The sequence below is a fragment of the Eublepharis macularius genome, chromosome 12, assembly GCF_028583425.1.
Source record: "Eublepharis macularius isolate TG4126 chromosome 12, MPM_Emac_v1.0, whole genome shotgun sequence".
NCBI classification, from domain to species: domain Eukaryota; kingdom Metazoa; phylum Chordata; class Lepidosauria; order Squamata; family Eublepharidae; genus Eublepharis; species Eublepharis macularius.
The window spans coordinates 9254597-9270538 of NC_072801.1; the positions used below are offsets into that span (position 1 = coordinate 9254597).

General features: G+C 46.4%; 1 protein-coding gene across 1 annotated transcript in view; it reads left to right on the forward strand.

Moving 5' to 3' along the window:
* NAGPA (N-acetylglucosamine-1-phosphodiester alpha-N-acetylglucosaminidase) overlaps positions 1–12403 on the forward strand; it is a 28695-nt gene extending 16292 nt beyond the window's left edge. Inside the window, exons 6-11 of the mRNA XM_054995615.1 lie at positions 152–360; positions 875–922; positions 2045–2173; positions 7307–7441; positions 9041–9092; positions 9944–12403. Coding sequence (XP_054851590.1) covers positions 152–360; positions 875–922; positions 2045–2173; positions 7307–7441; positions 9041–9092; positions 9944–10187 — 817 coding nt within the window. The 3' untranslated portion in view covers positions 10188–12403. The remainder of the gene's footprint in view (positions 1–151; positions 361–874; positions 923–2044; positions 2174–7306; positions 7442–9040; positions 9093–9943) is intronic.
* The last annotated feature ends 3539 nt before the right edge of the window (positions 12404–15942 follow it).

The following is a 15942-nucleotide window of genomic DNA, read 5'->3' on the forward strand; positions in this document are numbered from 1 at the left end:
AGGGGAGACACCCTCTTCACTGGTTTAAAGATACAGAACCTATTGATCGGCATTCCTGCGCATCTGCAGCCCCATGTGTGCCTGCACAGAAGACCACAATGAACTACAGTTACAGGTAAGTGCAACCTTGTTTACTGTTCTCTCTCCACAGCCAACCTGACCCCATGTGGCGCTGCCCACGCCATATTACAACTATCCTGTGTGTCCATGAGCCGTTGTGCCAGCCTCCGGACTGCAGTGGCCACGGAGACTGCCTGCTCGGGAAATGCCAGTGCAGTGGTGCTTTCTGGAGGGGACCAGCCTGCAACATCTTGGACTGCGGGCCTTCCAATTGTACTCCACATGGGATGTGTACAGAGAGTAAGTCTGGTGGAAATGCCCCCCTGAGATGCAGAGGACAAATGTTTGAAATAATTAACTCCAGGTGACTTGAAGAACATAGGATAGGGGGGCATCCCAATTGGGAGGGTAGGTCTCTCAAAAAAGCATATTGCTAGTAGCAGATGGGCACCTCCAACTTGTCGCCTCGAGTGTGGCACCCAGGGTTTTGAAATCACATGGGTAGGAGCAGGTGCCCTACCAATGTGCTATTAGCTATTGCTAATAGCGGCCACCCACCGGCACCATTTCAGAAGAGCATGTCTGTTTGCACCGAGTGCACAGCGTAAACCTTTTCATTTACAATGCATAATGGCTGTTGCCAGATTGAGGTGAGCTCAAGAAGGTATAAAGTGTTTGTGTAAAGAAAAAAAGTGACAAAACCTTGGGCGGGAACCCAGAATCGATGTTTGTTTTTAATGTGTGTGTAGTTCCAAATGCCCCATTCCTGCTAACGTGCCACTAATACAGACTGTTTCATCTTTACCTTATGCAGTGGGTTGCCTGTGTAATGCTGGATGGATAGGTCCTAACTGCAGCAAAGGTAACACAAAGTTTCTTGGTTAACAATCTTGATCTTGGAGGGAAATACCCCAGGCCACAATTTTGCCTCCCCGTTAGCTCCTTTGGCCGTGGACCGCTTGGTCCCTTGCATATTGGCGGGATCTCATGATGCCTTATGTCTGGCACAAACTCTGCTCTGGTATGACATCTACGAAGCTGAATGTTGCAGCAAACCAAGCAAAAAAAATTCCCTATGGTCTTGGCATAACATTAGTGGTGCTTTATGATAGATTAAACTTCTGTGCATGATGGCTCAGCACCAAACAGTGGACCTGGAGGAATGGAGATTGTGGGCTTTCAGTGCTATGCCATCTTCTTGTGTGTGTGCGGGGGTGGGGGAGGTAGATGTGAATTTCTTGCATTGTGCAGGGGGTTGGACTAGATGACCCTAGAGGTCCCTTCCAACCCTATGATTCTATGATTCATAGAGGAAGGGACATTGACGTGCAGAAATCTAGTTGGCCCTCTATTCCTAGCTACTCCTTGACCAGCCCCTGAGATCTGACTATGCATGAGCCACATGCTTTACAGTCAGAAAGGCTAGAAACATAACATCTGGGGAGGGCTGTTGTAATTAAATACTGAGATAATCAAGATACTGAATTGCGCATCTCTCGTAACATTTGTGCTAGAGCTCACTCCTGGGATATGTACAGACCTGAAAAGGCTAGAAACATAACATCTGGGGAGGGCTGTTGTAATTAAATACTGAGATAATCAAGATACTGAATTGCGCATCTCTCGTAACATTTGTGCTAGAGCTCACTCCTGGGATATGTACAGACCTGAAAAGAGGTGGGGATATACAAACCATGTCTGGCCAGAGTAAGTTACATTCCATGAACAAAATAAATGCTGACCTGGATGGACTGATAGTCTGTGAAAAGCAGTTTCTGATGTTCCCAGAGGCTGTCTGTGCAACTAGTTTGAGGAATGCTCCTGGCTCAGTGGTTGAAAATGCTTTATATGCCAAAGAACTGAGGATCAATCCCCAGCGTGACCACTTGAAAAACTTTTCCGCAACAGGGCAGGAAACGAACACTCCCAAAAACCTTGGAAAGGCTTGCCCTGATGTAGTTGTATGTGTGTTTTTTCTTAACAGCCTGTGTGAATGGTTCTTATGGTGATGGGTGTGCTCAGAAATGCCTCTGCCTCAACGGTGGCTTGTGTGACCCAGTGCAAGGACTGTGCACCTGCTTGGCTGGCTACCGAGGAACTCTCTGTGAGGAAGGTGAGAAATTTTGGCTAGAAGGGACAATGTCTTGTGGAAGACTTGGCTCTGGTATCTTTGGCCAAGTGTCTCTGACCAGATAAATTCCCACGTTGAGCATACAACTTACGGGCCAGCTGACAGCTGCAACAATTTCATGCTGTACTGCCTTGCTAAGACATTTACCATTTTAGAATGTAGATGGGGTGGGGAGGGAGAAATCACATTGCCATCATTTCTTGGTTTGTGGAAATCTAGCACAACAGTAAGAGAAGGTCTAGTCTAATCCTTTTCCTGATGGGATCATTTTCTTCCTGCAAGGAGTTTTTTACAGTGGATGTAATTTAAGTATGATTTCTCCCCTTCGCCATATCCATACCTTCATTTTCAAGGGGTAATTTAATTTAATTTAATTTATTATATTTATATTCCGCCCTCCCCGCTTTCGCAGGCTCAGGGCGGATAACAAATACACTCAGGGCGGATAACAAATACAAGGGCGGATAACAAATAGTGTCATGTATGCCGCCTGCATACCTGCCAGTAATATGTTTTACTCTATTCATGACTTGTATTCTGTATTGTGTATTGTTCATCTGAGAGAGTGTAAAATGTATTCATTTTAAATGGTCCCAAAAATATCCATCCAAGTTTTTTACTAGGTTGCTCCACCCGTAAGTGTTGTGTGGAGATGTACTCATAATCTCCTGCTTTCAACTCCCACGGAATAGAACGTTTTCTATCAGCATACTTTTTATAATCCTCTTTGGCTTTTTCCAAAGTTTTTTTAATGACCTCCCACTGGGTCATTAACTTAGTCCACCACGCCCCCAAATCTCCTGGTTGCTGGGGGTTTGAGCAAATGGCATTGCTTTGCCTTCACAGCCTTGGGCCACCATGAATGGAAATGCACCTGTTGTATTGTGTTGTTATAACAATATTTGGCGAAATTTAATAAATCAGTCCAGTCATCCTGCTGATAATTGATGTAACACCTTAGGAATTGTTCTAACACCTGGTTAGTTCTTTCCAACTGCTCGTCGGTCTCTGGATGATAGGCGGAGCTAAGTCCTTGCTCAATTCCTGTGACTTTGAGGAGCTCCCACCAGAAGTTGGCAACGAACTGTGATCCCTTGTCAGATATTACCTTCTCTGGGAAAGAGTGTAGCCTGACCACGTGCTGCATGAAAAGGGTGGCCAGTTTCTTTGCTGTGGGGATAGTAGTGCAGGGAATAGAATGTGCTTGCTTGGAAAATAAATCAACCACCACTAGCACTACCGTGTTCCGCTTCGAGGGGGTAGGTCAGTGATGAAGTCCATAGAGACCACAGCCCACAGTCTAGAGGGGGTTTCTAGTGGCTGTAACAGTCCGGGGGGGGGGGGTCCCTCCTCTGGGTTTCCCCATTATACACACTGGGCAAGCAGACGCATACTGAGAAATGTCTTTTCACATGTTTGGCCACCAAAACTGTCTCTGCACCAAATGCAAAGTTTTCAAATATCCAAAATGCCCAGCCGATTTAGAATCATGACATTGTTTCAACACTTCACCTCTCAGGCTGGCTGGAATGTACAATTTACCATTTCTGTCCCAGTTGCCGCTTTCCCCTTCTTTCAAGTCAGCTTTGGGCACAGCTTCCCCCTCCTTTTCCCCCTCCTCTTTAACTTTTCTCTCCCAGTCAAGGAGATCAGACATGCATGCCTTTGTTTGGCTGCGGGTGATCACCGGCCCTCCCAACTGGGCTAGTGAGAACATTGTGTCTATCACCACCTCCGCTTTCATGTTGGGGCATGCGCAAGAGCGCCTCTGCCAGGAAGTTAGATTTGCCTGGGAGGTACAGAGTGAAATTGAATTTGGAGAACTCTGCCCACCGCAAGTGCTTGGTGCCTAATTTGCAGTGGGTACGTAGGGCTTCCAGATTCTTATGATCAGTCCATACTTCAAATGGTACTTTGGCCCCTTCCAGCCAATGTCTCCAAGTGGCCAGTGCCAGTTTAACTGCTGAAGTCTCTTTATCCTACATGGACCAAGGGTGTTCTAACTCAGTCCTCTTCCAGAGGATCCTCAAACTGAGCTTGCAGCACACGCACAAATGCATCCAAAGTCTGGAGCTTGAGAGCATCTGTTTCATATAGGGTCACATACCATTTGGCAGTAGGTCCACCCAAACATGATCCTAGGTGGCTTATCATGCTGTGCTCATTAGAGAAAGTGCGACCCCAGTCCGGGAAAAACTCTTGGGCTTGCACTAAGAAGAATCCCATGTCTTCTGAGTTCCCATCAAATCTCTCATCCAGCTTGTGCAATCCTTGGCGCAGTTCCATCGCCATGACCCCTCCACCTGAGGCGGCTTGCATCCTGTAGATTGGGGCTGCAGAGGGAGGCTGTGGTAGGTAGCCTCCCCAACCTACAGGCGGTGGCGGTACGGCATAGCCCCTGTAGAGGGGTGGGGCCACTGGGTATGGGAGTCCCGGAGGCAACTGGAACAACTGTGGTTGCTCCAGGGGTGCTCCAGCTGGGGGTTGCAGGAATGGGGCCCCCTGAGGTGGCCAGCCCCTTGGTAGTCCATATCCTGTTGGAGTGTACTGGAGTGTACCTTCCTCTGCCAGCCATGTCCGAGCCACTTATTTTCTGCAGCATGTTCCGCCGCCCGTTGCCCCTCCATGCGAGGGAGGGAAGCGCACGATGTCGCTTTGCTGCTCTGCTCTCCCGCGTGGGGAGGGGAAGGTCTCCCCCCACCCTGACCGCGACCTGCCATGTCCGGAGGGTGGGTCATGGACTTTCCGCCACGTCCAGTAGGTGAGTGATGCTGGCAACAACCTCCACCGCTCCACGCACGCGTTCAGCTACATGCTGCTCTCATGGTCTGGCCTCTTCCGGGCCGCTTATTTTGTGCTTCCTGTGCAGCCGAGCCGTCTCCCCTCCATGCAAACAAGGGGTGGTTTGCATGGAGTTCTAGTGGTGGTTGATTTATTTTCCAAGCAAGCACATTCTATTCCCTGCACTACTATCCCCACAGCAAAGAAACTGGCCACCCTTTTCATGCAGCACGTGGTCAGGCTACACTCTTTCCCAGAGAAGGTAATATCTGACAAGGGATCACAGTTCGTTGCCAACTTCTGGCGGGAGCTCCTCAAAGTCACAGGAATTGAGCAAGGACTTAGCTCCGCCTATCATCCAGAGACCGACGAGCAGTTGGAAAGAACTAACCAGGTGTTAGAACAATTCCTAAGGTGTTACATCAATTATCAGCAGGATGACTGGACTGATTTATTAAATTTCGCCAAATATTGTTATAACAACACAATACACAATACAACAGGTGCATTTCCATTCATGGTGGCCCAAGGCTGTGAAGGCAAAGCAATGCCATTTGCTCAAACCTCCAGCAACCAGGAGATTTGGGGGCGTGGTGGACTAAGTTGACCTCCCACCCAGTGGGAGGTCATTAAAAAAACTTTGGAAAAAGCCAAAGAGGATTATAAAAAGTATGCTGACAGAAAACGTTCTATTCCGTGGGAGTTGAAAGCAGGAGATTATGAGTACATCTCCACACAACACTTACGGGTGGAGCAACCTAGTAAAAAACTTGGATGGAAATTTTTGGGACCGTTTTAAGTGGAAAAAATTGATTAATGAAGTGACTGTAGAGATGGAACTACCACAGAACTTGAGAAATGTCCACCCAGTATTCCACTTCAGCCTCTTAAAGAAAGCTCCCCCTCCTGACAAGTGGCATCCAGAGCGTGGTGCCCCTCACCCCACCCTGGTGGATGGTCATGTGCATCGAGAGCTAGAGGACATTCTAGACTCTAAAATAAAGCATGGAAAACTTTTTTACTTGGTTCGTTGGAAATATTTTGCTGAAGGACACAGGGAGTGGGTAGAGAAGGCTCCCAGACTCATTAACAAGTTTCACAGACTCTACCCTGACAAACCCGGCCCGGTGTGAGGGGGGGGGCCGATCTTGGGAGGGGGGGCAGTATGTCATGTATGCCTCCTGCATACCTGCCATTAATATGTTTTGCTCTGTTCAAGACTTGTATTCTATATTGTGTATTGTTCATCTGAGAGAGTGTAAAATGTATTCACAGATGTACCCTGCTGTTGTGTGTGTGTGGGGGGGTGACTGTTATCTGTAGGAAGGAATGTTCTTTCACTTATACAGCAAGGGGTCCTTGAAGCCGCGCTGGGAGCACAGAGTGTTTGTATCTTGTTCTCAGAGACTGCTACGAATCATTCTGTGACATGTCTAGTCTAAACTACTCAGTTCCCATGTAACTCCTGGGGGTTCGCACCAGAATGCCAACGAACCCTAAAGGACGGGAAGTTTCTCTATAATATCAAGTGACTACGTTTGAATAATCACTCCTGCCAATACCTGTTCCATAGCGCCTTATACTGAATAGATCTCTAATAAAGTCTTCTTCAACCAACGCACCTGAGTGCTTGCTGTGAGGGACTTGGGGTCTAACTGCTAAGGACTGACAGGTAGGGGTATTCCTGAGCTCCGGCGTCTTGAGACATTGTTAAACATACAGCTTCTGCACATGCATACATATGCATATATCATGCGAATTAAACAGCATGGAGGAACGGCCCATCTCCTATCCCTAGAAGCCATCGTTTATCCTTTTCTCCCAATTCTTACGACAGCTGCCACCCTAATGCTGCCAGTTACGATACTTACATAGAGTGACTGGGTCTAGGCCACAAGCAGTGAAGACAAAGGCTCATCCCATCCTGGAAAGAGCTAGCAGCCAAAGGATGGCATCCCAGTAGGGCCACTCCAGTTTGGGAACCATAATAAATGGAGTAAGTACAGACTCCATTCTCTTCCTCCATGTCTGCACCGCTGATGCTTAGATCACAATCTACATTATTTTCTTGAAGATTGTGAGGTTGGATCCAGCCAGCTTTCCCCACTAAATCTTGCCTAATTCCCTTTCTTATTACTGCCTGTATCTCACATGGCTTTTGTCCATGCAGCTCCCACAATCCCCAGTATAGCCTTTTTGGTGATCAAAATGTATTCAATTCTCCTTTTCTTCACCAATGGAAAAGATGGCTGGACCCAGCCTCATGTCTTCCAGCATTTTGATTTCTAGCCTGCCTGTTGCTGTGTGACCAGCGTCTTGCAATTCTTTTCTTAGCATGTCCCCTTGGACGATACGGACCGAACTGCCAGGAAACTTGTCAGTGCCCAAATGACTGTCTTTGCGACCCAAAGACTGGCAGCTGCAGTGCATCTTACAATTCTTCTGTGCCACCAGATGAGTTAGCCAAAGGTATGCCCTGGGCTTCTGAAGGGCAGTGGTGGAATCAGGATAGCCTTTTTCTCTTATGAATATCCCTTTATAAAGTATTGTCTGGTAGCTCAGTACATCCTTCTTGTTTCTGATTAGACTTAATCACCCTTAATTTAGGAACAGCACTTAGTTCTTGGCTTAGATTTCATCCCCTTATTACATGTTCTTTTTTCCTCACCTGCTCTTGACTGATTTGGGTATTAGAGCCAAAGTTTACCACAGATTTTGCAAGATGGATGAAAAGCATTCTAGGGGCAGTCAAGCATTTTAGGAAACCTAAGAAGTCTCAGTTACACATGCTGAGAGAGAGAGAGAGAGACTCAGCAACCCTGACAGGCTGAGCAAGAGACACAAGAGACAGAGACAGAGACAGCCAGAGAGAACCTAATTGACTGAACTATAGACCCAAAGACTGGGGGTGATCTAGAGACACAGAGATTGAAAGAGAGCCGGAGAATCTCTCTACACGAGACATCTTACACGGAGATGCTCAAGTGTAGGGAGATGCAATGTTAGCCAGGAAGCATAGTTTAAAAAGACAGAGCCCAAAGCTCTGTCAATTTCATCTCTCTGCAGGAGGGTAGTTTAAAAAGACAGAGCTGGTGGAGATCGCTCTGCAGAGGGTTTGTTAATTTCATCTTTGCCTCCCCGAAGGCTCTGTCAATTTCACCTCCCCTTCCCAGCTTCTCCCCGGGCTCTGTCTTTTTAAACTTCCTGGCTAACATTGTGTCTCTCTACACTTGAGCATCTCTGTGTAAGATGTCCCATGTAGAGAGACTCTGAGAGTCCAAGCAAGAGAATCCTCAAGGTGGAGAGATCATGAAAGAACCAGAACCCAGGACACAGAGAGAGAGAAATGCAGACACTGAGACCTCCAAGACTGATGGAGGCATACTGAGATTGAACGACACTCAGAGGTATCTTAAGACACTTAGGATCACCATCACCACCACCACCACCACCACCACCATCATCATCATCATCATCATCACCACCACCATCACCACCACCACCACCACCACCATCATCATCATCCCTTTCTCACTGAGAGCCAAGGCGGATCACACAGTGCAAGTGAAAATGCAATATAATCTACAGCTAGGACGTTCATTGAGCAAAGAACAGTAATGAACAGCAGTTAGGACATTCAATGAAAGAGATACAATAGGGTAGGGTAGCTTAAAATTTGAAAAATCTTGCATAACGTCAAGCACGAAGATTGAACAAAGTGTAACTAATATATATGGCAAGTTTAGCAATGTGGAAACTCCCTAGTAGGCTCATGTCTACATCAGCACACAGTACCCAACCGAGCAGCATATAGTCCCTGGGCATCTCTCTGAGCGACTTCTTATGCCCTACAATCTGGGTAGAAAGCCCTTCTGAATAATTCAGTTATGCATAGTTTGTGGAAAGCCAGGAGAGTTAAATAAAGCTTGAAGGAGTGGGATTGAGATGGATAGCTCCCAAGATACAGATCCTGAGACAGATGTTCGCGCTACAATTCCAGTCCACCACCACCATCTTGGAATTTTGTCTTTCTGTTCAAATGCATGTTCTTCTGCTTTTCTTTTTCAGCTGCACAGTGTCTGCTGAGAGCCAGTCCTAAGTCAGAGCTTATTTTCACAGAGTAAGTGTTGCCCTTTTATTCTGTTTATATAGGCCCAAGTTCCTGGCTGGCGTAAGCCGAGATATTTTTCTGGGTTGAAGAGGTTGAAGTCTTTTGGCAAAGACTGAGGGGGAAGGACGGAAATTTCAGGCACTGGCAATTGTGGAGATACGCTTCATCAGGAATTGCTCTATGGGGTATTTATTAGTTATATCCTGCTTTCCAGTCAACAGTCCTTTTCTGATATGACTCGCAGGGCTCCTGCTGTGGAGTTTGCAAAATCTTTCTTGCCTTAATCATTCTTCAGTGAAACAAAGCCCCCTTTTAGACAGAGCATGGGGGGGGGATTACAAACGGGGTGAAAGCTTTTGGATTATTTACCCTTTGTATGGTTTTGACAGGAACGATTCATACGCAGAAAGGAAAGGAGGAGGGGCACCGTGGGAGAATAACAAGTACAGAGATCAAACGATCAGCCGTGGTGAATAGACCAAGCAGCAATTACAATTTAAAGTGCACCATGCCACAACAATAGTTTCGCAACTATATCTATTACACATCTGTATCTATTAAGGTCTCAAGTAATTATTGTCCTATATTTATTATATTGTAAATTAGCACCGTGCACTTAATAATTAATATATAGTTGAGCATGGTGCACTTTAAATTGTAAGGAACGATTCATAGACAAAAATTAACACAGAGACACGGGCTTGGTGAAGGGGCTGTAGCAGTTTTCTGTCAGAAATTGTTTTTTCTTCATTAATCTGAAGCCGTGGCTGGAAATGTGGCTGCCTAGCTTAGCCAAGGAGAGCCGTTGACATCTCAATCTCAAAAGCAGATACAAATGTTTGTGTCTTGTTTGGTTCTAGGAAAACCTGGGTCGGTATAACGTCAGTCTTGGTTCTTCTGCTCTTGCTCAGTGCTGTGGGAAATGCCAGATTCATCTTCTGCTGGTCCACAGGACGACAGAAACATAGCAAATACACTTATCAGCCACTGGAGGAAGTGAACGGGGAGTCTACCCACACGTACTCCTCTACAGCGTGGAAGAATGAAGACGATGCAGCCGACGAGCGGGACCTGGATCAGCCAGAGACCGTCGAACTTCTCTGATTGTTGGACTGAAGGAGTAATTTGTGTTCCTGGGGTTGGCAAGCATCTTCCAGAAGCCAGTTGCTCTTCTTATTAGCCTGTCTTGTCTGGAAAAGCCTGCTGCCTGTAGGAGGATATTTGTGCTGGGGAAAAAGAGCCCAGCCTTTCTCAGGTGGCTCCAAGACTTGGTGTCTGCTGAGGTGGAAAATCCAACTAACACCTCCTGCTTGGGGAAAGAACTAACATTTTGCAGTCTGTTAAGAGTACCTAAAGTCTGTCTTGCTCTGCATCATGAAAATGCTGGTTCATCGAGTGTTCTTCTGTGCAGACACACATGGGAACTGCACATGCGCAATTCCCATGTATACCTGCACAGATCACTTGATGAACAACAGTTGCAGGTAGGTGCAGCCCTGTTTTTTGCAGGATTCTGTTGCTTCTACAGTCGCCATTGCAGCAAGGTTTGTGGTCAGAAGTTGCTTAGCAGGTAATCATGGGTATATGATTGTAGTGTTTGGAGTTTGTACCAGCAAGGTATGCAGATATAGCTCTCCTTTATTTGCGCCCCAGGACACAGAGTCCCAGCCAGGCATCCCTCTTGGGGAAAATTTTCCAGGCTCACCCTTCCCAGGAGCATGGCTGGTTTGATTTCTCAATCAGATTGTTTGCCACTTGGCAGCAGTTAACAGCTTCTCCATCTTTCGTTTATGACCTAAAGCATACAACATAAGAAAAAGGAAAACAAGAAGTAAAGAGATTGGCCACAAACCAGGCTGCCCACATCGGATGTCCTTGATACTGCTTTTGGATCTTAACTGGGCTTTGTGCTCTCTGTTTCTCCCACCCCTTAGCAGCTCCATCAGGATGTAGAGTCCACATGTGCTTTGCAACATCTGGCCTGTTAGCAATCCCATTTGCAAGTTTGTGGTGTGACCTAATACCAGAAGGGGAATCTAGCTCATTTAGATTCTAAGCCGCCATGTGCCATTGTTTCTAGACCATCCTTCAAAGCCATTAGAAGCAGGGTGGTATGGGCCAATTCTTATAGGCTCAATGCCTTCAAAATTTCCTAAGGAATTCTATTCACAAATAGTGTGAAGTAGGGATGTGCACTTTGGGTTCCTGATTCGGGTTGCTAACCCGAATCAGGCCCAATTCAGGTAGATTTGGTATTCCCAAATCACTCCCAACATTGCTGAGCCAATTCAGAAATACTGAAGCAAAGCTTTCCGAAGCATTTTGGGATTCGGGTAATTCTGAATTGTTTTCCTGCTTCGGGTAAACCTAAAGCAGGAAACCCAAATCTTTTTGAGTGCACACCCCTAATATGAAGCACAAGGTGAGGCAATTACAGCCTTTTTAATCCTTGACATCAGTGTTCACTTTGGAGCCCACATCAGAAGGTGAGGATATAACTCAGCTTAATTGGAACCACAGGACGCAGCCAAGCATCCATCTTGGGAAAACCTCCTGGAGCTGTGCCTTCCCAGGAGCATACCTAGGCTGATTGCTCAAGAAAAGCCAGTTTGGTGTAGTGGTTAAGAACGTGGGACTCTAATCTGGAGAGCCAAGTTTGATTCCCCACTCCTTCACTTGAAGCCAGCTGGGTGACCTTGGGCTAGTCACGGCTCTCTGGAGCTCTCTCAGCCCCACCCACCTCACAGGGTGTTTTGTTGTGGGGATAATAATGGCATACTTTGTAAATGCCTCAGTGGGCATTAAGTTGTCCTGAAGGGTGGTATATAAATTGAACGTTGTTATTATAAAAGCATCTGCCACTTTGCCAACAAACAGAAATACAGATAATGACATGCCCTGCCCCTCTCAGTTCCTTAGGGAAACATTTTTGCTTTGTGCTTTTGAGAAAGCTCCTTCAGTTTTTCAGAATCCCAAGGAATTGCACTTCAGTTGGAAGCCTGTTTTCAAAAAAGTCGTGTCCGTGCTGCAGATGGTGTGATTTTTTTTGCCTCCCACCAGCGGTTCGCCAAATCATACTTGTTTCTCTGGGCAAGGTCATCTTGTTAAAATCCAAATGGAAGGGTGTGTGCATGCATGCACTCTCTTCAGTTGCAGGGGGTCACGTTAAGAGCTGCACTTCTAGTACATTCAGGTAAACCAAGTTCATCACCACATACAGAAAACTACCTGCTAAAGTTCATTGCCACTGACTGCTGCGCAACCACTAACTAGATTGCCAGCGCTGCCTCAGCAAATGCTGGGAGATTTTGACAGCAGTGCCTGGGAAGAGTGTGATGTGACATCACTGATGGGTGACACGGTAAGAATTTCCCCCGATCTTTATGATAAAGACCCCAGAGGTGTGGGGAAATTGCTAGAGCTTCCTCGATTTCTGACCATGATCAGGCAAACAGATGGACATTGACTGAATATTGAGGACAGCCTCCACAGGCAGAGGCAGTGTATCTTGTTCCTTAATCAATGCCAGGAGAGAGATGTGTGTTGACATCTCTCTGTTTCCATACACAGGTCATTAGGCTGGATCTGATTGTGAAGAGTTGCTACCAGATTTATTTGTGTTTCAGAGTTGGAAGGGGTCTTGAGACCATCTAGTCCAACCTCCTGCCCCATGCAGGAACAGCCTAAAGCATCCCCAACAAGGATTTGTCCAGTCGCTCCTTGAAGACTGCCAGTGGGGGGAACCCAACACATCCCTAGGCAGCCAATTCCACTGCTGAATCAATCTTAACATGAAGATGTTATTCTTGATGTCCAGCCAGTACCTTCCCTCCTGTAGTTTAAGCCCACTGTTTCAAGTCCTGTCCTCTCACCAACAGGAACACCTCCCTTCAAGTGACAGACTTTTAAATACTTAAAGAGAGTAATCCCATCTCCCCTCAACTTCCTCTTCTCCAAAGGGAACATTCCCAGGTCCCTCAGACTTCCTTCGTAGGGCTTGGCCTCCAGGCCCCTGATCATCCTGGCTGCTCTCCTCTGCACCTGTTCCAGTTTCTCAACATCCTTTTTTGAAATGAGTGCTCCAGAACTGCACACAATACTCCAGGTGGGGCCTGACTAATGTGGTATATAGTGGGACAATGACATCCTGTGAGCTGGATATTGTGCCTTTGTTGCTACACCCCAAGATTGCATTTGCCTTTTTTGTTACTGCATCACACTCACTGCTCATATTTGACTTCCCATCCACCCACATCCCATGATCTTGGTTCACACACACGGCTACCCAGAAGTGTATCCTTCATCCAGTGTGCATGCTTTGAATTTTTGTTACCTGGCACTTACCCGTGTTAAATTGCATCTTTCCCAGTGCGTTCAAATCTTGGTGAACTCTATCCTTGTCTTTAAGGGTGTTTGCTACTCCGCTGAGTTTGGTGTCGTCTGCAGATTTAATGATTAATCCCTTCACACCCTCATCCAGACCGTTCATAAAAATAGTGAAAAGCACTGGGCCCAGAACAGAGCCCTGTGGCACCCCACTGGACACCTCCCTCCAATCAGATGTGATGCCATTGACAACTCCTCTTTGGGTGGGGTTATCCAGCCAGTTCTCTTTCCGTCTAACCATCCTAAAGTCCAGGCGAGTCCTCCAGTTTACCCATCAGAACATCACAAGGAACCTTGTGAAAAGCTTTACTGAAATCCAGATAAACTACATCAACAGCATTCCCACTGCGTGGTTGAATCTGAGGCAGAGAGCGCTCCTATAGCCTCCTTCACTAGCTTTTATCTTCACCAGCTAAAAAAAATTACATGTGGGAAAGACGTTCCACAGGAAAGAAGTTATATAGAAAAAATAGGGTTGGGATGTGTGCTTTGGTGTTAACTTTCCAAGTTCCAGTTGGAATGGCAGTTGAAATAGATGTGCCTGTTTATGCAGAAATGTTTACAGCATTCTACTGTCAGGCAGCTCCCACCTTTGTCTAGAAAGGTGCAGACAGCCAAAAAGAAAGAAAGGCTTTCCTGTGACATGACTTCCACTTTCAGCGCTTTCTTTAGTTATCAGAGTGAAACTTCTGAATGTATCTCATTTCTGGATTTTTAAATAATATATTTTAAAAGATGTAAGTATTTCTTAAGCACAAGCAGCCTGCCAGTAACTTATTTTGAAAACAGAACTTCATCTCAGCCAGAATTCTTAACCTTTTGGGTGCATTTTGCTTTCATTTTGTGCTAGCTGCCAAAGACTGAAAGTTGCACTGGATCTAAAGACTGTGTATGCAGTTCAGGATCTATTTTGCTATTGCAAAAATATTAAAGAAAAACATGAACGTGGTATTCTCAACTGGTATAGGAATTGACTTTTGACTATGAAATGGCACTTTCCTCTTGTATGGCAAAGCTCATTCAGTGTTAATAGGCCCAGATCTTTGTTCGGATGAGGAATCTCTGGGAAAGCAGAAGGGGAGAAGAGCAACAGGAGGGCCAGAGCACAGAAGTCTTGCTGCAGGTCACTGTATGAAGTTAGAAATAATGGAGCAAGGCACTTCTTTGCTCTTCCCCACAAAAAATATGGGCTCCCTTCTTTGGGAGCTGTGGGTCACTCTAACCAGCCATTTCCTTTCCATGGAAGGGAATTTCTTCCTTCACTTTGTCCTTCACTTCCATTAAGAGGTGCTTCCAGTGAGCTTCCCAAGTCCCTTTCGCCTGCCAAAGGATCTTCTGCACCTGAAGGCACTGCTTTACAACTGGTGCTAGAGCATTGGGGCCAAAGTGAAAATACATCCAGAGAGGTTTTCCTCCTCTAGCCTGCACAAAACTCATGCAAATATCTACAGAATGGGTTAGAGCACTGCCTCCAGGCTAGTGCAGGGCTTCACAGTGTGGTGCAGTGGTTAGAGAGTCTAGAAGGCTCAAGCTAAAATCTCCACTCTGCTGTGGAAGCTTCCTGGGTGACGTTGGGCAAGTCACACACTCTTGGACTAGCTTACCTCACAGGGTTGTTGTGAAGATAAAACCATAGAAGAAGAGCGATGTAAGCCATTTTGGCTTCCCATAGGGGAGAAAAGTAGAGTATGAATGAAATAAATGCCAAGTCTGCAAGGACTTATGGGGAGGCATTTCATTTTCCCTTCCTCCACCATGTCCTCTTTCTCTTCCCTGCTCTCTTGTAGCATCTCCCCTTTTCCTGCTTCTTTCTCTCCTTCCCACCCACCTTTGTCTAACCCCTTCTTTGCCTTTCATTCCCACCCCTTGGCAGGCTCTCCCCTATGGCCCAGTTCCATGGAGCTGACTGAGCCAGGGCGAGTTCTGTGGTGGGGAACTTGCAAGGACTTGTTGGGGGTACTTTTCCCTGTATCCTCTTCCCCACACTATTTCCCCTTCCCCTCCTCCTGGAAGCCTCCCTATGCTTACCTTTCCGTGTCCTCTCCTTCAAACCCACTAAACAACTATTTATCCACTTCCCATCTTCACCTATATTTCTTAAGTTTCATTTATATACTGCCTTTATTCCCAGTGTGGATCCAAAGCAGCCCACGTCATTCTTCTTTTCTCCATATTATCCTTATAACAACCTTGAGAGTTAAGGCTGAGTGTGTATTGCTGGATCAAAATCTTCCAGTGAGCTTCCACTGCAGAGTGGTGATTCAAATCTGGGTCTCCAAGATCCAACTCTGAAACTAACCACTACACATCACTGCCGGGGGAGGGGGGCTGCTGTTGATCAGTAGCAAGCAGCCAGGCCTGAATGAGTCGTGCAAATCATGTACTATCAAGTTGGCTGGTGGTTGCTTCTGGGTCCGGTCCCACTATGTCCTCCCTCAAAGGTCGAAGTTCTGTCCCCCACATTTTTGCTGAT